Source organism: Myxine glutinosa, chromosome 14 (assembly GCF_964187855.1).
Source record: "Myxine glutinosa chromosome 14, kmMyxGlut1.1, whole genome shotgun sequence".
Taxonomy (NCBI): Eukaryota; Metazoa; Chordata; class Myxini; order Myxiniformes; family Myxinidae; genus Myxine; species Myxine glutinosa.
In genome coordinates, this window is record NC_136274.1 from 78156671 (window position 1) to 78181874 (window position 25204).

At 47.7% G+C, this 25204-nt stretch overlaps 1 protein-coding gene across 6 annotated transcripts in view; it reads left to right on the forward strand.

Moving 5' to 3' along the window:
• CIT (citron rho-interacting serine/threonine kinase) overlaps window positions 1–25204 on the forward strand; it is a 183776-nt gene that overhangs the window by 82271 nt on the left and 76301 nt on the right. For all 6 annotated transcript variants that reach the window (XM_078768329.1, XM_078768330.1, XM_078768331.1 and 3 more), the window contains 4 exons: window positions 188–331; window positions 3793–3912; window positions 6043–6213; window positions 14860–14913. In XM_078768329.1, coding sequence (XP_078624455.1) covers window positions 188–331; window positions 3793–3912; window positions 6043–6213; window positions 14860–14913 — 489 coding nt within the window. The remainder of the gene's footprint in view (window positions 1–187; window positions 332–3792; window positions 3913–6042; window positions 6214–14859; window positions 14914–25204) is intronic.

The window sequence follows — 25204 nt, forward strand, 5'->3', positions numbered from 1 at the left end:
ATGACTGATAATGTATTTTTTATTTTAGAACTGTAATGTGTCTGTTGATAAAGTGTAAGAGAGAGCGAGTGATATTTGATAAATTTCAAGGCACTTGGGCAGTTTTTCACTTCATGTTGCAAACACCTTTTTGATGGGAATTGGCCCTTGTGATGGGTGAAAGTACTGACAGTCGTGGTGCTGTCAGATGACACAGGAACTGGAAGGTCAGCATCGCAAGGTTGGTGAACTCGAGGAAACTTTGCAACATCGTAACAATGAGGTGAAATCCTTGGAGAAAGAGCGTGGCGTCCTCGAGCGAGACCTTGCAATGTACATCACGGAATGCAACGTAAGTGCGACCACTTGTTGTGAAAAACCTGATTGTAATTGAGACAAGTCAGGAGACGACGATTGTTCACGAGCGAGCGGTATTCAATGACAAAGGACGGACTATAACCGAAACAGGCACGGACTGGGGGGTCGGGGGCACACGTGGCAGATGTCGGCCCCCGACATGCGGTGTGCATACCTATTTACAAAGGGCCCCAATGTGCTGCGTGTGCAGGCCTTTAAGAGCCAGCTGTACGTAATTGTGTGTGGTGCTGGCCCGGAAATGTCAAAACGAAGGTTACTGACCTTGAAATGAGATAGAAAATAATGTATAATCAGTTATAAGGTTAGTTAGCTACACAATACCAACAATTTGGTTCGATTCCGACAACTTTGAAAATTTGACCTTTGTGACCTTCGAAGGTCAAAGGTCGAAGATTCTGAAATTTGTTGGAAAACTTGTATTTCATGATGTATGTGATAATATAAGATCATGTACGACATTTCACCCTATCAGGAAGCGAACAATGTAATAAAACCCTAAAAAATCGTTTCTAAATTTTGTGACCTTGACCTTTGGGCGAAAATGAAAAATCGAGCTCCGTGGGGCTAGACACGTGACATTGGCCTAACCAAATACCGAAACCCCTGTCAGATTCCACCAAACCCCTCAGAGAAGATGTAGCTTGAACTCGATTACCCCCGAAAAAGACATCTTTTTCGGGCGTGGCTCCGCCCACAATGGGCGCAATACGCCCACTCTAGGCAGGACACAACTAGATCATGATATCAACCTCCCACCAAAGTTTCATCAAGATCGGATGATATCATCGGGTAGTTATGCTGCGGACAGACAGACAGACACACACACACACACACACACACACACACACACACACACACACACACACACACAGACAGACGCACACACATGACGAATATAGTGGTCACTTGATAACTCGTGAACCAATTTTGCTGTAGAATGATTTAGACTCCCTATTGATTCTTCTTTTTTTGCAATTGTCTTTATGTTTTGCTATGCGTTATGTTTTGCACTCTGTCAAAGCGTCTTTGGGCTTCCTGAAAAGCGCTATATAAAATAAATGCATTATTATTATTATTATTATTATAGTTAATCCCAAAGTTTTGCTTTTGTCAGGATCAAAGGATAAAGGTAAAAAATGTATTTATATTGTTGCGGATCTCCCGAAGCCCGCTCCACGTTACAAAGGGGGGATTAATCCCCCTTTTCCCCTTGGGTCTTCGTGTCCACGAGGCCGAATCGCCACTTCCGCAGCAAGCGTGAAAAAGGGTATCGGGTCGACGCCGCACATACGTTTGACCCACGCTGCCAGGAAAACGGGGACCGGACTTCGCACAAGCCACGCTTAATCGAGTACGCCTGAGCGGTGTGCGTATCACGTGACTCGTGCTGTTACTTTTATGGAACCCGATTCGAGCGGTTTTATTCGTACTATGCGAGGCCAATTAATGGAAGGGACGGGAACGGTCAAATAAGAGGAATAGCACAATTTATTATAATGTACAGTGATCAGGATAAGGAAAGGGGACACAGAGCAAAAGCTTAACAGTGTAACTATATCCAGACACAGGGCCCACTCACTCACACAGGGAAATGGAGGAAGAAAGTTCGCGTGCCAAACCCACTTTGCCGTCGGTCGCTCCGGGACAGCTCGCCCGGCGTGGCCCTCTGGCGGTCACGGCACGTATGCAGGAAAATGCAGGCAGGGAGGAGATCGCGCGTCTGTGGCCCGGAACGGGTCGCCTTTTCAAGCGTGATTAATACAGCGCAGGGCACGGGGCACGGGGAAAGTTTGTGTACTATTGCAAACAGTTCAACCCACTCGTTCTGCTGCGTTTCTCACTCGTACTGACTCTGAACTCAGAACTCTGACTGAGGCGGGGGGGGGGGGGGGGGGGGTGGGCCTGGAGCAGGGTTTTATGGCTCCGGCCCGGCCCTAATGTTCCATGCTCCGCCTCCCATTGCCGTGGTTAGCCACTCCCCTCGAGCCCTGATTGGCGGCTTGTTGCTTACCGGCCACTCCCCCTGCAGCTCCCCCCTTCGGCCTTGCCAGACTTGTTGAGGCCGAGCACGTGGCATTTCAGCGCCAAAAGAACACCCTACTCACGGGCATGCTCAACGCAAAACTAACACAGGAAAGGAGACTACCTTACATTTGCTAAGAAATAACTATACTATCGCGAGGCTACATGTTGAGGTGCGTCTACCTATGAGGGGGGTTATCCTTTATTCCAAAACCACAACTATATATATATATATATATATATATATATATATATATATAAGGTAGTCTCCGTAAGAGAAGTACGAATGTAAGGTAGTCTCCGTAAGAGAAGTACGATTGAGAGATATATATATATATATATATATATATATACATACACACACACACACACACACACACACACACACACACACACACACACACACACACACACACACACACACACACACACACACACACACACACACACACACACACACTCGGCATTTAATATGGAATATTTTTTTTCCTAGACGGGTTTACTTTCTGAACTCAGTATATCAATCTGGTGAGTTTCTTTTACGTTTCGGTGATTTATTTGTTAAAAGAACCATGTCACTGATTGTCTTTCGCAGCAAGAAGTCAATAACAGGATAATATCACAGGTGGCGTGACAAAATGTAAGGACAGGTACATTTGACGATTGGCTTCACAATCGTGTATATAAGGGTTGTTGCGTTCTGTATTCGTGGAAAACAACTGCTGCACGTCAACAAAAGTTATTGCCGCTTCCTCTGGAGATGGTCCGTCAACTCGACAATGCTGTTTGTCATGGAGTGGTGGCTTTACGAAATTCTGGCATGAAACAGCGTGCTATTGCTCGGCAGTATGGCATCACTCAAGGTCAGGTGTCAGAGATCCTGAAACGAAATGCTCAGAGGGGTGTCCCTACTCCAATAACGAGGCCAGGACGTCCCCGCAGAACCACAAGGAGAGATGATCGCCAGCTGCACCGGTTAGTCTGCAATGGCCGTACCAAGTCAGATAATCGGCTTCGGGCTGAGTGGCAGCAACTGACAAATGTGCCTGTATCCAGAAGGCTAGTCAACCAACGACTGGTTCAAGCAGGCTATCGTGCCAGGCGTCCCCTGAGAAAGCCACGCCTGACCAGACAACACCGCCAGCGTCGATTGCAGTGGGCCAGAGAGCACCGTCAATGGCAGCCAGGATGATATTTGTTATATTATATCCCCTTTATCTTTCAATATTGTTGAAATGAAGATCAAATAGCTGTATGTTGAAATATGTTGAAAAAGTCAAAACTTTACATGGGGTGGACTTACTTTTTCACATGACTGTGACACACAGTGCAATAATAATATGCAGTATTTTTTATTTTTTACAAAATTTGAACCATACTTCCTGGGAATTGTTATGCCTTCATCATTGGCAGGGCCTGAAGCGAAACCTCGAACAAGCTCGATTAGAAGTTTCCCGTGATGATGATCATGCTTTGGAGCTGCTGATGGACATCCGTGAGCAGAATGCCAAGCTGCAGGCGATCCAGCAGCAGGTTGTGTCTTTTTGTTTCTTCTGCACCCTGACTCTATTAGCCTGGAACAGGCAGTGTGTTTACAGATTTGCTTTTCTTTTTGTTTCAGCATACTACAGTATAAACATTGCTTGTACATATTGTTGCGTGAGTCCCCCTTGGTTTATACCGGGGAAATTACGGATAGCCAAAGCCAGCTTTAACTCCAAAGGCGATGCCCAAATGCGGATCACTATATATGCGCGGGAGGAAGAACGAAGAAGAAGAGGCCGAAACCTTTTACCTGTTGTGATCCACCGATCAGTCTTCAACCCTGCAAAAGTAACTCGAACCAACCGGATATTATGTACAAAAATAAACGCAGGCTTTGTTGAAACGAAAGGCCGGTAACAACGAGGCAAACGCCGTGGACTTATCCCTCTAAATGGAGCGCTCCTATTACAGACACACATGCACAGGGGATAAATGAACGAAATAAATAGGGGTTAGGATTTTATGTGTGACTTAGCTGTGAGCGGCTTGTGGGATCTCATCAGGGTCGCCAAAAGTCGTCCGGGGCGTTGGCGGGAACCTCCAGTCGTTGGCGGGAACCAGGCCTCCATGTCCTCGCACGCCGCAGCGCTCGTACTCTCATCCACCAGCTGCCTCTCCCGTCAGCTGTTTCTCTCAATCCCAGATGCCAAATAAACAGGGGAACGAGGAGACGAGGCCGGCACACAATCACTTGCACCGAGGTCCAGAATGCCAAGTGGAGCAGATCGTCAGCACACACTCACAGGCAGGCACCATAGCAAGAGCGAAAATGTCGGTCACAATTGTTTTTATAATCCCGGCTCTGGCGCCAACGTGCTCCTCCTCCACTCAGCGCAGGCCAACAGCACTCCAATGGCCGCTCGCTTCTCTCTCATGCCATCGGTCCGTGGCCAATCAGCGTGATGCTTCTCTTACTTTTCACGTGACTGAGCTGATGCTCTTACTTCACCAATCAGTGAGCTGCTCCTTGCTTTGTAGCGACCAGTCACGGCTCCCCTCTTTAATCTGGCCTTTGGCTGGTTGACTCCTGCACAATAGCGAGTCCTTTTGGGCATGGCTCCCGGCTTGCCTGTGCTATGTGTGTTCAACCAGGCGGGATTGTTATCCTTTGTGCTGGATGCCTGGCTTCTGGTTGGTTTTATTGTGGGGGGGGGATTTAATTAGTGCACTAATGGGCGTGACTCGTGTCTATGGTGCAGTGCCATAAGGAACAAAGGATACATCACAGAGGTTTGACTAACAAGGTGGTAGTTAACATAATCCCTATAACTAGTTAACATGCCCCATTCCTCGTAATGGGGACGAAGATACACCTTAATCCGACATTCGGACTAAACAGGTCCCTAACTTGTGTACATCAAAGTGGTTATTTCTACCCACGATCATTGGAGCACCTACCTATGCAGATCTACCTGCATCTTTATATCACTACCCCAAAATTCATAACAATATAATTACATAACAATGAATATGGAAGATTGGTTTGCTGTCATAAATTTTGAATAAATGGGTAGGTGTAAATTAATGGGATTTGGATAACCCACAGGCATGATGGGCAAGATGGCCTCTTCCTATGTCCAAGTTCCTGTATTTGCTTGTCGATCATGATTGCGTTCCATTGGGCCTGGGGGCTAATTTTTAGATTTTTTTTGGGGTGGAAGTGGTTGTGTTGGAGGGTAGAATCCTAGGATAGCAAATTTTGGATGCAATCCTGCTAATTCACCCCAGATCGACTTTTTTGAAATACCAACTTCCTTCCTGGAAGTCCTTGCAGTGTCCATGTGATTTATACTTCTCCCACCTCCCCCCAAGCCCTCTCCCTCCCACAGATCTCCCGATGTCCCTGCTCTCAAATGTTGTGTTTGTGTCCTTCCCCCTCTCCCCATCTTGTCTACCGCTCCCCTTATTATATGTTTTATGTGTCTGTTAGATTTTTTTTGTGTGATTAATGTTAGCTCTTTCACGAGCCTCGATCTTGTACATAAAAATAAAATAAAAATAAGAAACGAAATCCAGTCTATGCAATATTTATGCCCATGAGGACAATAATTGTTTTTTTTTTTAGAAGAAGAATCTACTGTGAATGTTCTCTTATCCAGTATGCTGTCTCAACCAAAGGAGTTCCAGGCGCAGTTGGAAGAGTTGCAGAGCTCAGTGCACTGCCTCGAAGATGACCTCTGCTCTGCACTGTGCCGGGCTGACCAAGCTGAGAATGACCTACGCAAGGCGCATGCAGCTTTGGATAATTCCCGCCGCCGACTCGCTGATTGCCAGGAGAAGCTTACCAAGGTTTTGCTGTTTAATTTTTTTTTTTTTTAAGGGGTATGTGCTGACACTATTTAACTATCAGTTTAGTACACTGGTGACTTCTTTATCGTTTCCAACCAAATAATAAACAGGAAAACCTGCCACCTACAATAATATTTAAATTTCACTTCCTTTCATTGTGTATGTACTGTATGCATCATCAAACGTGTCAACTCGCCCAACACTATGCAGAACACACTGGGAACATGACTTGTCTGCTTGAATTTATCATTTAACTGGGTGTGCCTACTTTATGCAGCTCTACACCTCCACTCCTTGTCTTGTGACATTTACTCCCCTTCGTCCTCCCTGTTTGTGTTTCTCGTTCTGCTTGGATTTCATCTTCCATGTTTCTTTATATGTTGTATATTTATATTTCCTGATTTTTGTCATATTATTTAATCATTAATCTTAACATCAACTTGTTTACTTAAATTTTTTAAACTGTTTCCTTACTTTTATCCTTTCTTGCACATTGCTCTGATAGGTTACTCTTATTGTGCGGCATTTTTACATTCTCTTTGTCCTCCTTGTATTCAGGCCATCCTACCGGGATCTTGGTGTTTTACACTTGCCGTCATGGCAAATATATTTTTATCAACATATTTTATCAACCTTTCATTTGATCAACCAATCAAATTCGCTATTAGGCATGAGTTTAGCAGTGGACTGGTCTATAAAATTGAGAATAAAATTTTCTCCTCGGTATTGGCTGGTGTTGGGCTGGTGTTGGGCTGGTGTTGGGCTGGTGTTGGGCTGGTGTTGTCCCTGGTGTTGGGCTAGTGGCTAGGGTGCCGGCTTAGGATCCTAGGATCCTGGGTTCGAATCCGGGTCGATCGCTGAATTAACGCCAGGGGGGTTGACTCAGCCTGTCATCCTTCCGAGGTCGGCTAATTGAGTACCAGTTCACTGGTAATTCCCTGTTTGTCGTAAAAGGCGGCAAAAAGGGTTGGCGGCAGGAAGGGCATCCGGCCGTAAAACATTGCTTCAAAAGGGGACCAAAAAACAACAACAACAACAACCACGGTTCCCGAAAAAGGCCAACCCCCGCTTTGCGGGGAAAAATGGCCTCTAAAGGTGGTTATTTTTATTATATATATATTGGCTGCAATACAATCCTATGGAGAAAAAAGGGGGCTGTAGCTCGCTAAGCTAATGCTTAATAGGCAGAGCCTGTGCAACTGTTTAGCCAGAAGAGCCAGAAGAGCCTTTTTCAAATTCAAATTGTTCCTTGCTTCCCCCAGAACTGTTTTGTGTGCCACAGACAGGTTAATGTCAGGCAGGCATTTTCTGTTGGTCTGGAATCATGCAGCAATAGCTGGTGTGGCACTTTCTTCCTGGTACCCACTACAGTAATCGGGTCTGATCTCGACTTGATGTCTTATAGGGTTTGACCAGTTCACTCCGGGGAGGCGCTTCTGTTCCACGTTGATGAGGGCCAACAAGTCCGAAACACATGTCCGTGGATGTTGCCTTTCCGGGGTGGACTGGTCAATAAAATTGAAAATTAAATGATCTTATTTACTTAATATTAAATTAACTCTTTCACGAGCCTCGATGTTGTACACAAAAAAAAAAAAAAATCTTTCAGTATTGGCTGCAGGACAATCCTACTGAAATGTAGAGGCCTATAGCTCTGCTAAGTTCATGCCAAATAGGTGGAGTCTATGCAACTGTTTAGCCAAAAGATCCTTTTAAAAAAGTGTATATAGTGCCGAAAAGTCTACACCCCCCTTTCAAAATTTTCACCTCTTGTTGCCTTATATATAGCCTGGAATTAAAATGCATTAAATCAGACTTTTCCCACCTTTATTTACACATTCTTGACCCACAACTTCCAAGCGAAAAACAAATTCTACAAATTTCAGAATATTAATTAAAAATACAAAACCAGAACTGCCACTTTATAACTGCTGACAGTGATGACCTGTTTCCTCCGCCTTCCCGCTTTCACACAACATGCTTTCATACACGCTTTGATACAACCATGCTTTGCTGCAACCCCACTTTGCTGCAACCCCACTTTGCTGCAACCCCACTTTGCTACAACCCCACTTTGCTACAACCCCACTTTGCTACAACCCCACTTTGCTACAACCCCACTTTGCTACAACCCCCTTTGATACAACCCCCTTTCATCGGACACACTTTGATACAACCCCACTTTGATAAAATTTGGCTTTGATACAACCCCGCTTTCATCGGACACGATTTGATACAACCCCGCTTTGATACAACCTACGCACGCGCACACACACACACACACACACACACACACACACACACACACACACACACACACACACATACACACACGCACACATCCCCACACACACATCCCCACACACACGTTCCCACACACACGTCCGCATACACACAAACACACGCACGCATCCACACGCACGCATCCACACGCACGCATCCACACGCACGCATCCACACGCACGCATCCACACGCACGCATCCACACGCACGCATCCACACGCACGCATCCACACGCACGCATCCACACGCACGCATCCACCCACACGCACGCATCCACACGCACGCACGCATCCACACGCACGCACGCATCCAGACGCACGCACGCATCCAGACGCACGCACGCATCCACACGCACGCACGCATCCACACGCACGCACACGCACGCACACGCACGCACGCACGCACCCACACGCATCCACTCGCATCCACTCGCACACACGCATCCACACATCCACACCCGCATCCACGTGCACACATGCGTCCACTCGCACACACGCGTCCACTCGCACACACGCGTCCACTCGCACGCACGCGTCCACTCGCACGCACGCGTCCACTCGCACGCACGCGTCCACACGCACGCACGCATCCACACGCACGCACGCATCCACTCACACGCACGCATCCACGCGCACGCACGCATCCACGCGCACGCACGCATCCACGCGCACGCACGCATCCATGCGCACACACGCATCCACGCGCACACACGCATCCACGCGCACACACGCATCCACTCGCACACACGCATCCACTCGCACACACGCATCCACTCGCACACACGCATCCACTCGCACACACGCATCCACTCGCACACACGCATCCACTCGCACACACGCATCCACTCGCACACACGCATCCACTCGCACACACGCATCCACGCGCACACACGCATCCACTCGCACACACGCATCCACTCGCACACACGCATCCACGCGCACACACGCATCCACTCGCACACACGCATCCACTCGCACACACGCATCCACTCGCACACACGCATCCACTCGCACACACGCATCCACTCGCACACACGCATCCACTCGCACACACGCATCCACTCGCACACACGCATCCACTCGCACACACGCATCCACTCGCACACACGCATCCACTCGCACACACGCATCCACTCGCACACACGCATCCACTCGCACACACGCATCCACTCGCACACACGCATCCACTCGCACACACGCATCCACTCGCACACACGCATCCACTCGCACACACGCATCCACTCGCACACACGCATCCACTCGCACACACGCATCCACTCGCACACACGCATCCACTCGCACACACGCATCCACTCGCACACACGCATCCACTCGCACACACGCATCCACTCGCACACACGCATCCACTCGCACACACGCATCCACTCGCACACACGCATCCACTCGCACACACGCATCCACTCGCACACACGCATCCACTCGCACACACGCATCCACTCGCACACACGCATCCACTCGCACACACGCATCCACTCGCACACACGCATCCACTCGCACACACGCATCCACTCGCACACACGCATCCACTCGCACACACGCATCCACTCGCACACACGCATCCACTCGCACACACGCATCCACTCGCACACACGCATCCACTCGCACACACGCATCCACTCGCACACACGCATCCACTCGCACACACGCATCCACTCGCACACACGCATCCACTCGCACACACGCATCCACTCGCACACACGCATCCACTCGCACACACGCATCCACTCGCACACACGCATCCACTCGCACACACGCATCCACTCGCACACACGCATCCACTCGCACACACGCATCCACTCGCACACACGCATCCACTCGCACACACGCATCCACTCGCACACACGCATCCACTCGCACACACGCATCCACTCGCACACACGCATCCACTCGCACACACGCATCCACTCGCACACACCCATCCACTCGCACACACGCATCCACTCGCACACACGCATCCACTCGCACACACGCATCCACTCGCACACACGCATCCACTCGCACACACGCATCCACTCGCACACACGCATCCACTCGCACACACGCATCCACTCGCACACACGCATCCACTCGCACACACACACACACATCCACACACACACACACATCAAAAATAGTCGGAATTTTGCCAAATTTGTTTTGGTCAAGTGTCAATATACTGCCAAATCTGAAATCAGAATTTAATTTGAGATTGAAATGAGCCTGTGAGGTCGCTTCGTGTGCAGCCTGCACGTCGTGTACAGTGTGTTAATTAAATAATTACCTACTCACCACCTGAGGTAACTTGGTCAAATTTTATCCGATTTTCACCGGGTTTGCGGTGGTCGAGTATTCAACTACCTTAGCCAAAAGCCGAATTCAATTCCGACTTGAAATGAGCCTGTACGGGCCGACTGCATGAACCGCGCCAAGGGTGCAGTTTTTAATTCCCCCCTCGCGACCTGAGGTAACTCAGTCAAATTTGATCCGATTTGCACCGGGGTTGCGGTGGTCGAGTATTCAACTACCTTAACGACTACCAAATCCGAAAGCCGAAGTTCATTCCAACTTGAAATGAGCCCGTACGGGCCGCCTGCACGAATCGTGCCAAGTGAAAATTAAAGCACGGCCCTCAGCAAAAGCGTGATTTCTTTATTCGACGATAACTTAAAAACTACAAATCACACAAACTTCCAACTTACCATATTCTTCTCCGTGTTCTTATCTCTCAAAATCACCATTGTTGCATTTCTTCTCCTTTCAACAATAACAACTTCTAGCTTCCAGACCGTACAACCAATCATGTTTAAATTTTAAACACGTATTCCCCTTGATGAGAGCTACATTACATTAAAATTTAAAGTTGATCAATGAAGCGGTTCAAGAGATAGAAGCTTTTTAAGATTTCCGTTCAATCATTTATTACGGCCAAACCATGTGACTTATCGAAACTTCTCAAGTAACGTTTTAACTTCCCCACATGGGGAATATTTGTGTAAAGTTTCCACTCTATATCTTCAAAAATTAGGGAGGCGATAGGATTTAAGGTTTATGCTTAAAAACGTCATAACTCCTAAACGATGCGATGTACGACGTCGTCATGCGGGAACTTTTTGTTCATCATGGGCATGCGATTCTGCATGCAAAGCTTGGGCTTGATCTGTTCAGCCGTTGCGGAGAAAAAGGGGTTTTAGTGTTTTTCACGAAAAACAATATGGCGGCCGAACCATGTGATGTATGATGCCAATTTTTTGTATTCTGAATTTTTTTTCATTAAGGTCATGTAAAAAAAATATATTCGTGGCATCCAGGCATCTTTTGTCGAATTCTAACTTCGTAACGTTAGCACTTTTAAAATCCTAAATAAACACATTTTTGGTCCCATTGCAGAGTTCTTTAGAATGAGCCATGACTCCATTTTTTCCATTCATCCGTTTCGGAGATAGAGGGCCAAAGTTGAAGGTATTTTCCAAGATGGCGCCCATACCACGTGACCTATGACATCATAATTAGCAGTAAACGATTGTACATATCTAGCCAATTGGTGAAAATTTCGTGTCAATCAGACCAACAGTTGCTGAGAACATTGATTTTAAAAGTTTTCGAAGGTGAAAACTCAGGCGGAAGAATAATAATAAACTCTCAGAAAAATGATCTGTTCCTCTGCATTTAAATGCAGAGGAAACCTAACTCTGATATCCTGGTTGGATAAGTGTCCAACCCCCTTGTAATAGCAATTGTAAATTAGTTAAGGTGTAACCAATCACCTTCAAAATCACACATCAAGTTAATTGGCCTCCACCTGTGTTAAATTGTAGCGATTCTGATTATTTCAAAATAAAATCAGGTGTTCCTGTGGGTTTCCTCTGCTGGGTAGTCTATTCGACAGCAAAGACTCAACCATGAGCACCAAGAAGCGTTTTAATAGATCTCCGGGATAAAGTGGAAAGGTACAGATCAGGGGATTGGTATAAAAAATATTTCAAAGGCCTTGAATATCCCTTTGAGTACAGTCAAGACAATCATTAAGAAGTGGAAGGCGTATAATATCACCAAGACCCTGCATAGACCAGGCCGTCTCTCCAAACTGGATGATCAAGCATGGAGGAGACTGATCACAGAGGCCACCAAAAGGCCAATGGCAACATTGAAAGAGCTACATGCCTTTATGATAAAGACTGGTCACTGTGTGCATGACAACAATATCCCAAGCACTCCACAAGTCTGGCCTGTGTGGTAGGGTGGTGAGAAGGAAGCCATTACTCAAAAAAGCCCACCTTGAGACCCGTTTCAGATATGCAAAAAAACCACTCCGGAGATTCTGAAGCCATGTGGCAAAAAGTTTTGTGGTCTGACGAAACCAAGATGGAACTTTTTGGCCAAAATGCAAAATGTTACGTTTGGTGCAAACCCAACACAGCACATCACCCAAAGAACACCATCCCTACTGTGCAGTATGGTGGTGGCAGCATCATGTTATGGGGATGTTTCTCATCAGCAGGGACTTGGACGCACCTGTCAGGATAGAAAGGAAAATGTAAGTAGCAAAATACAGAAAAATCTGAGAGGATGATCTGTGGTATGACTTGAAGATTGCTGTGCATCAACACTTCCCATGCAACTTGACTGAGCTTGAACAGTTTTGTACAGAAGAATAAGCAGATATTGTGAATGGGTGTGCCAAGTTGGTAGAGACCTATCCCAATTGACTCGCAGCTGTAATTGCTATCAAAGGTGCTTCCTCTAAGTATTAACTCAGGGGGGTGGACACTTATCCAACCAAGGTATTCTAGTTTTTTATTTATAATTAATTTTCTGTAATTTGTAGAATTTAATTTTCACTTCGAAGTTGTGGGTTACGATGTGTAATTAAAGGTGAAAAAATAAAATGCTATATATAACACACACTTCCTTCCCTGCCTTCCCCCAACTCATTTATTTTCTCTGTCCTGACTCACCCCACCCTTCACCTCACAAATTAACTCCATTGTTTAATATCTATCATTTGAACATCTGTGTCTGTTGGTTCACCTGTAAAAGTAAAAATAACAATCGTCAACAGAGCTCCAAAGCATCATGCTTCATTTATTGACGATTTCAATTTTTTGTTAACTCTTCTTATCTATCCGAGAAAGGTCCTCGTTGTCGCTGATTTCAACATTCATGTTAACCAACAGCAACAAGCTCCATTTTAACAAATATTTTCCCAACTGGTTAATTGTTTTCAATTTTTCAAACACGTATCTTGTTCTACTACTATTTATGGTCATACATTGGATCTCATCTTCTTTCCTCATTAATCCTGTGTCTGATATTGACTTTAAGACATTGCCTTTTTCTCACGACCGGTATTCGTCACTTTTAGCTTCCCTTTGACACCTTTACACCTATCGAAGCCTAAGACCTCCCGAAATATTAACTATTAATATTCAAAAGTTTGGTGAGGAATTATCCAACTTAAGTTGGCTCTTACACCTCCCAGGTTATCCTGAACAATTGTTTTAATTTTACAACTAGAAACTCTAAGATGCCCGTGATCAGCTTGCTCTACTTGTCACCCATTTTGCTAAATCTTGTAATTGTTCTCCTTGGTTCACTACTGATTTACATTCTCTCAAATTGATATGTGGCAAATCAGAAGGAGCATATCCATATCTTGGTTACCTTTTAATTACTGGACCTTCAAAATGGCTCGTATTCAACTCACTAAATCTCTTGTTAAAACAAAGGCTTCATACTTCTATACCTTTCTTGAGAACAACTCGACCATCGCTAAGGTTATCTTCTCTGTAATTGATGAGCTTCTTCATTGGATTAAAAGCCCTTTTCTTGGTGGAATGCCAGACTCAGTGGAATAATGATCCCCTCTTGGGTCTGGGAGGTCGGTGGTTCGAACCACAGCCGAGTTGTGCCAAAGCCTTCAAAAATGGTACCTGCTGCTTCCTTCTGTTCGGCTCAGCATTTAAAAAGAATAGTGCACAGATAAACCCCATTGCACAGGCTTGAGTGGCCTAATGGCTGTCTTCCACTTCTTCTTCTTTCATTAAAGTGCAGAAACCTCTAAGGATTAATATAATCACACCGAGTTGATATTGTCGTGTCACCGGTGATTAAGATTAAGGTGGCAGATAGCCGAACAGCTTGCCTTAACATTGAGGCGAATAAGCCGAAAATTGGCGGTACTTTTTGGCGTGCGCGGGTCGGGACCAAAGTTCTTACCTGCAGGGACGGCCGCCACAGGGACTACCAGAGCATTCACCAGCCCCTCTTGGTTTGTATTGTCCAAATGCAGTTTAGGTGTCATTTGGAAAACGTTAAATTTTTCAGGTTTTAAAATCTCTAATGTCGCATTTTTCTTTACTTGCAGGCAAGAGAACACACCAAGAATGAGGTTTCTGATTTGCAAGTTCAGCTCGGAAAGGTAAGCAATGCGTAGTTCAACAAAAACTTCATTCTTATCAATATAGTGGCCCATAATATATAAAGACTGCACAATATACTGAATGGTATGTTGGCGTATTAGCCTTATTATAATAAAGGTGTGCATATTATATTTACTTTAAAATACCCAGGTAGCAATGGGTAATTGAATCGATGCTAAAGACGTATTGTCACACAAAATACTTCCTTGAGTTCACCAACCTCAAATGGAGTTATCCTTGTGGGTCAGAACCCTTGTCAGTGTTCATGATGATCATTCCATCAAAGAGGTGCTATTGGATATAATCCCTTGTTATAATCCCATTAGCCAGCCATTTGACTATACTACCAAAAAATAAGGTGTTGTATGTGTATGTATATACAGTCGGACCCCGCTATTCGCGGGGGGATACGTTCCTGGGAAGTGCCTTGAATTGCGAAACCGTGAATGGGAGGGCATTGTTTCAATGGAAAAAGGGGGCATTGGTTCCCGAATCCTGAAAATCCGCGAATGGTGAGGCAAATCCTGAGAATGTCTACGATAATCCGTGAAGGTTGATGAAAGTCCCAGAAATGGCAAGACAAAACCCACGAATGTCGTTGAAAATCCGCGAATGAATGGCATGCCATTGTTTTAATGGGGAAAAGGGAAACAGGTAATTGCACTAATAGATACTGTGGAGTGTTTTCATTCTGTACAGTAACTCGCATGGATGATGTGTTATGCAGGTGGTGAGATATCCCGCAAAGCAATGTATACCGTCTGTTGGGATATCGCGCGAAACATTATTTACCTGTGAACGACAGGATATCATGTGAAGCTGTTCACAGTGTGAACGGCGGAATATCACTTGAAGCTGTTCACATTGTGAATGACAGGATATCCCGCCAAACATTGTTTACCTGTGAACGGCGGCAAGATATCACATGAAGCTATTCAGTGTGAATGATGGGATATCACATGAAGCTGATCACAGTGTGAATGACAGGATATTACATGGAAGGTATTCACAGTGTGAATGACAGGATATCACGTGGAAGGTATTCACAGTGTGAATGACAGGATATCACATGAAGCTGTTCACAGTGTGAATGACGGGATATTACGTGGAAGGTATTCACAGTGTGAATGACGGGATATTACGTGGAAGGTATTCACAGTGTGAATGACAGGATATTACGTGGAAGGTATTCACAGTGTGAATGACGGGATATTACGTGGAAGGTATTGTTGCGAATATGGAATTTGGCCTCCATATCCGCTTGTAAATATTCCCCTATTTTCTCCGATACTCCCCAACTCTCCCTTACCCCATTCCCTAGTCCCATTGTCTGTAAACAACACCCATTAGAGCCGATCTTCCCCTTCATCCCCCCATTAAATGTCGTGCCCAGGTCCCCGCACCACACGTAGACAATTATAGGACATCTTGCTAGTTATTCTTAATCTATGTCAGTTAAGGACTTGTTTCCATTAATTATGACTCTTCGTTGCACCAGAATGTGATTATATGGCACCTGTTAGGAAGTTTAGGACCTCCCCATACCTCTCCGCATCTCTTCCCCATGAAGAAGCGCCAACTACAACAACAACAACAAAAGAGGGGGGCGGCGCGGTGACGGCATGGGGAGTGGGCGTCCTCCTTCCGGCTCGGTTAGCCACCATTGACCACGCGCTCCACGGGGTTACCACGAAGGGGCTCCCTGTCGGCCCCTCGTCAAGGGCGGAGCCGGTAACCCCCGCACCCAATGAGAAGCCATGGGCCGATGCCATCTGGGGCGGCGCTAACGAGCCGAGGGCGTGTCACTCCCCGCCGGATATACGCGGCCCCGCGCCGGATGTGACGAGAGATGCGCCCCGAGCTTGGAAGGAAAAGACGCCACCCTCCCGAGCGCTGAGCGACCTCCCCAGCTTGAGACCAAAGTCGCGACCCACAAGCGCTGTGATACCTTCACGCATCTCTGGACACCACCGTACGTGATTCTGTCCCTGAGCCAGGTGCACCTGAGCCATCGCGACCTGCCTCCCCTTTTCATCAACCCCCGTGTGAGTCAGCAATTTTGTCCCGTGTGTCTGTCGTCTGTCCGGGGATAAAATAAGAGTGTGTCTAAGTGCCTGTCTTCCTGTAATATACCTCTAGCCCCTGTAATCTAACCTTTTTCCGTACGAATATACTTGAGAATCGAAACCCTGGTGTCGTATTGTGTCATTATAACCCAGCCGGGTGTCTTCTCTTTCCTATTGAGCCAGCGTAGCGCGATTAGTCAACATTCGGGCACAATCGGGTAACTTGTACGGATACGGCGGCCATCCCGCTCGGCCCACCATACCATCAAAGTCGTATCTGTAACAATTGGTGTCGGGAGTGGGATTCGAGGCCCGACCAAATTTTGAAGAAAAAAAAAAAAAAAACGAATAGAGGAAAAAAAAAAAAATTTGGTCAAAATTTGGAGCGGCCGAAATTTGTTTTGTTTTACGAAACTCGAATTTTGCAAGTCGCGCTATGGCGGATCAAGACGGCTGGGGTCCGGTAGGGGAGAGTGAGGTAGGGTCGATCCAGGACCAAAATGAGGGACAGGAGGAGAGCGAAGCAGTGAGGGCGGCAGGTTCGCAAAATAGCGCCGTCACGCACGAAGTAGCGGGCGCGCAAAAAGGCGCCTCGCACGAGCGTGCGGTAGCCGAGCCGGCTGTATCACCGGGCTTTAACATGCAGCCGATTGACATGCAGGCCCTCATTGCGCAGTTACAGGCAGCTGTACAGATGAGTATGGGGAGCCAGATTGAGCGATTGGGTGAGCGGTTGGGGAACCGGATGGATGCTCAGGGTGAGCGATTAGAGGGCCAAATGAGGGGTACCGGTGAGAAGTTAGACAATAATTTTGAGGAGTTAGACAAGAAAATTGGGAAGTTAGACAATAATTTTGAGGGGTTAGACAACGGGATGAAAGAGGTGAAACATGGGTTAACGGGGGTAGAAAATAGAATGGCTGCCCAGGAGAATCAGATAGAGGGAGTGAAAAATGGGTTAGAGGGGTTAGAAAACAGTATGGAAGGCAAATTGAGGGACATGAGGGACCAAGCGGAAAGGGAAGTTAAACAAATGGAGCAGCAGATAGAGGGGGTCAGAATGGGGGTAGAAACCAAACTGGATGCTCACAGGGAGGAAATGGAGCAGATGAGGGTGGCATCTGGGCAGGAGATGCAAGTGATGGGAGAGGAGATCAGAAGAGGAGTGAGTGAGGAGGTCGGAGGAGTGCGCGAGGAGGTGAGGCACTGTAAGGAGCGCATGGAGAAAGAGGTGAGAAAGGGGACTGTAAAATTGCAAGGTGGTATAGAGGAGTTGACGCTGGGAGTAGAACAACTGACAGTGGGACAAAAGGAGCTGGGGGACCAGGTAAAGAAGAACACAGCGGTAATAGAGGGTTTAAAATCGACACAGAAGGAGATGAAAAAGGACGTAGGGGTAATTAAAAAAGAGTGCCAGACGGTACATGAGGACCTGACGAGGAAAATGGACAAGGTGGTAGAGGTAATGGAGGTTAAAGAGCGGGAGGTGCGGGAGCACATAGAAAAAAATAAAGTGGAGTTAGAGGAAGAACTTAAAGGGGCGCACGAAGAGATGAAGGAGATGAAGCAAAAATTAGAAGAAGTGGAAGAAGGGGTGAGCGAAATTAAGAAGCGACGGAGAGGGGATAACAAAGAGATAAAAGAGGAGATAAAAGAATTGGTCCAAAGTCTGTGTTTGGATCGTGATGTGCTCATTAACCGGATGAGGGATTCGCAGGTGATGGAGGAGAAGCGAAGAGGAAGAGGACCCGGTGTAAGTGGTGACCAATATGGTCGTGCGTATGATGCGCCAGGTGATTTAAGGAGCTTGGGGGTCGAGATGGACCCGGGTGTTCGTGAGAGGCCGTTGGTGAAGTGTGCGACAGGTCTGGTGTGCGAAAGAGGAGGTGTGCGAGAAAGTCCGACTCTGGGGTGTGTGAGGAAAAAGTGCGTGCCAAGGAGTGAGTGTGCTGGCGAGAGTGAGTCGGACGTAGCGTGTGTGCGAGGGAGCACATGGAAGCGCGGTGTGGTGAGTGTTACAGAGGATGTAACGGGAGAGTGTGCGCGAGAAAGGTGTGTGACGGACAGGTGCATGAGGAAAGAGTGTGCTGTCAAGAGTAAGGGTGAGTGCGTTGTCACGAGTGGAGGTGAAAGTAGTGAGAGTGACATGGAGCGTGAGTTAGTTGTGACAGGTGAGCGAGGATGTACACCTGGGATGGAAGGATGCACACCTGGAATGGTAGAGCGTGAGTGGGAATGCACGCTGGAGTTGGTGGTGAGGCACGTGGTTGGGTGTGCGAATGAGAGCACACCTGTGATTGTCACAGAGGAGGTGACTGAGGAGGGGGCGCGAAGAGGTGTTTTGGTGAGGTGTGCGACCAACGAATGTGTGCCAAAGTGTTCGGTGGTCAGGTGTGTGACCAAGGCTGTGAGTGGAATGGGTGTACCGAGGTGTGTAAGGAACGGTACGAGGAGCATGGAAACGGCTGGATGTGTGAGCAAGGAACGGGCTGCGGGGTGTAAGCATGCAGGTGAAGCATCGACGTTAGACGGGATAGAGTTTAGAACGACTTATAGCCGAATCGGGCCCTCGGTGCGTGCTGGGCCTCGCTTTGAACGGCCGCGTCTGTGCTCCACTAGGCGGAGCGGGCGGCCCGAGAGAAAGAGTCGTCATGGCGACCACTTTTTGGTGAGACGTGCCGGCAGGTCGAGATCGGGGCATTGGATGGCTCCGTGCCGAGATGGTGCGTGGGATCTCGGCCCGGGTAAACCTCCTTCCCTGCACCGAATGCGGGACGCACCCAGCCGCTGGCACAAAACAACCAGCATCCATTGCTTGGCTTTACGAAGCCGGGCTTTGGACAGGGATTGGCGCACCGAGAGGTATTAGTGAGTAGACTGGGTGATGAGGTTAGTGTTTTGGACCCAAAATTAGAGAAAAACAAAATTTGATGATTGGCAAGGGATTGGCAGTAGTGATTGGCAGATGATGGGCAGTGATTGGAAAATTTTTGAATTGTTGGATTTGGACGAGCGAAATTGGTAGTGAGAGACCCCCGATGTGGTGGGATGGCAAAACCACCATCCTTCCCATATAGGGGGGCAAAGGAGCAATAGTTTATGGGGTGTATGGCAGTGAAAACTAGCCCGGGTGGGTTAGGATATTGTGTGTAGGGATCTAGAAGATGACATTAGGTAACGTTAAGATTAGTTAGTGACTGATACCTGTAGTGGGGACGCAGGTAGATTAATATGGATGATAATGACGTGGGAGCGCAATAGTTTAAAGGGACGACTGGGAAGCGCAAGTTTCAGAAGGGAGTAGTTAGCTGAGATGATGCCGTGTTTGTGAGAATTGAACAGGTGTGATTGCACAGGTGTGCAACTGGACAGGTGTGTGGAGCAGTGTATGAGTAGTGAGTGTGTGGATCAGCGCGAATGCGCTTGGGGAGAGAAGGGTGCCGGTGGCACCAGGTGTGAGAGCACAGGTGTGCAGGTACAGGTGTGTGGAGAGAGTTGGAGTAAGTGGTACGGAGTGGTGTGCATGGTGCGAAGGTGTGGATGGGGGAAGAGTGGACCCCCATCACGGATACCCGGGGCGGGTAGTGTAAGTGTTAGGTAGAGGGTGCAGGTAAATTGTGGTTGGATATTGGCATCTGTGGTGCGGTTGCAGAATGGTGTTGTGAATGGGTGCATTAGTGTTGTGGAAATGGCTGGGCGTGTAGCCTGTTAGTGTGTGTAGTTGGTTGAGCACTCCACCACTGTGAGGATGTCGGCCAGGTGAGGCCGCAGGTGGGCTCTGGGAGCCGGTAGAGTTGTGGATGGGGCCCGAGGATCCGGAGGACGGACCCGGGTAGCCCAGTGCCAGAGAGGGCACCGAGTGGGGAGAGTGCCAGAGGGCCTTCCCCAGGTAGTTAGGTTAGGGCAAGGAGCAGGTAAGCTCGGAGGCAACTGCAGTGGTGGAGGTGTGCAGGTGGGTAGACCCACTGGGAGAGGTACACGTCGCAGCCCAGAAATTGTACGAGGGCACCGGGAGATGAATCGGGGGAGTGAGACCCCAAATTGAAAAGCACCACAGTTTGGCCAATGGGAATTGGTTTTTAGAACCCATAGTGTAAGAGGGCCAATGGTTTGGCCGGAGAAAGACCCCGGGTAGTGTAAAGTTGTTAAAGTCATTTAGGAAATAGTTAGGATTGATGAACCTGTCGCACCATACGCAGCCACTTACCTGTGGTGATGATGATGACTCCACACCTGTGTTTTCTTTGGTTGTGTTGCAGAAATGAGGATTGCTGTGGATTTGTGAGACGCATCACGACGTGGATGAGACATTGGGGTGATTCCATCTCTCCCTCCTTAGGAGGGACTGATGATGAATTGGTGATGGCAAATTTTGATGTGCAGTTGGAGATGGCAAATTTGATTGGTTAGGAGGGAGAGAAGACGAATTTGGTTTATGGGAGGAACGGGGAAGACAGTAGGGATGTTTGTTGATTTGTAAAGTAGATGTTTATGGGTAGTGTTGTGTTTTGTGGATACAGTAAGGGGTAAGGGAGGGGCCATGTAGGTTACCTGGTGGGGGGGGGGGGCGTACGATAGGAACGTACCTGTCTCACCTGGTTCCCATGTGCCCCCAGTGTGCATCACCTTACATTGCGTGCACTTTTGCGCCCTTACCACCTTACTCACTTGTTTCTTCTGTTGTCTCCCACCTCCGAGGATCTGGCTTTGGGGTAGAGAGAGAGGAGAGAGAGGTGCTGGCGACGCAGTTGTGGGCCTGCACTTTCGCTGTTCGCTGCCTGGATCGGTACACCATATGGACCGCAATGTTTGTGGCCACCCACAATGGACCGCAGTTCGTTTGCGGCCAAGCACCACCCGGGGATGGACCTATGGGTCAACGTGGCACCTATGCCATACAGGTGAACCACTTTTAGTTAAACACCAAGTGCACCACAAGAAGAGCAAGAGACACCTGCAGGGTTAGGGGTTGTCGAATTTATTTTTATTCCAATGAACAATGGTGACTGCACCGATTGGTGGTGGGGTGGTGCTTTTGATGCTGGGAAAGGGTGCTCTGCACGTTATTAAAGGCCGTCGGCCACAGAGCACTCGTGGGTTGGTGTATCGATGTTGGCAAGCGCGCTCTCTCTCTATGCATAACATCTGCATGTGTTCCTCCAAAAACAGGTCCTGGATCGTAGTGTAAATAGCAGCGTAGTCTTGTAAATAATGCTCCCTACCGGCTGTATGTTTAGTTTGAGAATTCTTTCCGGATTCGGTTATCCTGTGGGTGTGTTTCTGTGAGGAGAAGGGTGCAACGTCGCAGGGGGACATATTTACTCATTTGTGAATATCTGTAAAACTGTCGCACTCAGGGTAGAGTTAATAGTAGAGGGAACTACATTGCGTGCCACACTAAAGTAGGTAAAAATTTATCGGGTCGGGACGCCCCGAGGGTAGAGAAGGGTGCAATGTTGCGAATATGGAATTTGGCCTCCATATCCGCTTGTAAATATTCCCCTATTTTCTCCGATACTCCCCAACTCTCCCTTACCCCATTCCCTAGTCCCATTGTCTGTAAACAACACCCATTAGAGCCGATCTTCCCCTTCATCCCCCCATTAAATGTCGTGCCCAGGTCCCCGCACCACACGTAGACAATTATAGGACATCTTGCTAGTTATTCTTAATCTATGTCAGTTAAGGACTTGTTTCCATTAATTATGACTCTTCGTTGCACCAGAATGTGATTATATGGCACCTGTTAGGAAGTTTAGGACCTCCCCATACCTCTCCGCATCTCTTCCCCATGAAGAAGCGCCAACTACAACAACAACAACAAAAGAGGGGGGCGGCGCGGTGACGGCATGGGGAGTGGGCGTCCTCCTTCCGGCTCGGTTAGCCACCATTGACCACGCGCTCCACGGGGTTACCACGAAGGGGCTCCCTGTCGGCCCCTCGTCAAGGGCGGAGCCGGTAACCCCCGCACCCAATGAGAAGCCATGGGCCGATGCCATCTGGGGCGGCGCTAACGAGCCGAGGGCGTGTCACTCCCCGCCGGATATACGCGGCCCCGCGCCGGATGTGACGAGAGATGCGCCCCGAGCTTGGAAGGAAAAGACGCCACCCTCCCGAGCGCTGAGCGACCTCCCCAGCTTGAGACCAAAGTCGCGACCCACAAGCGCTGTGATACCTTCACGCATCTCTGGACACCACCGTACGTGATTCTGTCCCTGAGCCAGGTGCACCTGAGCCATCGCGACCTGCCTCCCCTTTTCATCAACCCCCGTGTGAGTCAGCAATTTTGTCCCGTGTGTCTGTCGTCTGTCCGGGGATAAAATAAGAGTGTGTCTAAGTGCCTGTCTTCCTGTAATATACCTCTAGCCCCTGTAATCTAACCTTTTTCCGTACGAATATACTTGAGAATCGAAACCCTGGTGTCGTATTGTGTCATTATAACCCAGCCGGGTGTCTTCTCTTTCCTATTGAGCCAGCGTAGCGCGATTAGTCAACATTCGGGCACAATCGGGTAACTTGTACGGATACGGCGGCCATCCCGCTCGGCCCACCATACCATCAAAGTCGTATCTGTAACAGTATTCACAGTGTGAATGACAGGATATTACGTGGAAGGTATTCACAGTGTGAATGACAGGATATTACGTGGAAGGTATTCACAGTGTGAATGACGGGATATTACGTGGAAGGTATTCACAGTGTGAATGACAGGATATTACGTGGAAGGTATTCACAGTGTGAATGACGGGATATTACGTGGAAGGTATTCACAGTGTGAATGATGGGATATCACATGAAGCTGTTCACAGTGTGAACTAGAACGGGCACTCGGTAGAGCGCATACCTTCGCCGCAGCTACTGTTCTGCACTTGGCATGGGAGTGTAGGGAACAGAACAGTGAACAGTTTGGTGCTGATTTCATGCAAATCGGATAAGAATTGACCGAGTTATGACAAAAAACGCACATTTTGCAAGGTCGTGACCCCCCTGACCTTTGACCCCCAACCGCTAACAAGGGTAATGTCTTCACTGGGTCATGTCGTATATCACAAGATCGGGCATTGAATTCTGAACATTTTGGCATTAGTTGCATGCCAATTGGATAAAAATTGACCGCACTATGGTAAAAATACGATTTTGACCTTTTCGTGACCTTGACCTTGACCTTTGACCCGATTGCTCCCAAAATCTAATCAAATGTGTCCCGTATAATAACCAATCATCCCACCAAATTTCATGCAATTCGGTTGAATACTTTTTGAGTTATGCGAATAACATACACACACACACACACACAGACATACAAATAAATACACAGCGATCAAAACATAACCTTCCGCTTTTGCGAAGGTAATGATAGGATATTACGTGGAAGGTATTCACAGTGTGAATGACGGGATATCACATGAAGCTGTTCACAGTGTGAATGACAGGATATTACGTGGAAGGTATTCACAGTGTGAATGACGGGATATTACGTGAAGCTGTTCACAGTGTGAATGACAGGATATTACGTGGAAGGTATTCACAGTGTGAATGACAGGATATTACGTGGAAGGTATTCACAGTGTGAATGGCAGGATATCACGTGAAGCTGATCACAGTGTGAATGACAGGATATTACATGGAAGGTATTCACAGTGTGAATGACGGGATATCACATGATACTGTTCACAGTGTGAATGACAGGATATTACGTGGAAGGTATTCACAGTGTGAATCACGGGATATTACGTGGAAGGTATTCTCAGTGTGAATGACGGGATATTACGTGGAAGGTATTCACAGTGTGAATGACGGGATATTACGTGGAAGGTATTGACAGTGTGAATGACGGGATATTACGTGGAAGGTATTCACAGTGTGAATGACGGGATATTACGTGGATGCTGTTCACAGTGTGAATGACGGGATATTACGTGGAAGGTATTCACAGTGTGAATGAATGATCGTGTTAAGGCCATTTTCCCCGCTAGAGCAGGGTTAGCCTTGCGGGCCCCATGACAATCATGGTTCCCTGTTTGAGGCAATGGTTTTTTTTTAATGTCCGGATGCCCTTCCTGACGCCAACCCTTAGTCGCCTCTTACGATGCGCAGGGATACGGTGTACCTATTCTAAATCGGGGTACACACCGGGATCATTCATCCCAGCAAGCTGGTACTCAATTTTCCGACCTCGGAAGGATGACAGGCTGAGTCAACCCCCCTGGCGTTAATGTAGCGA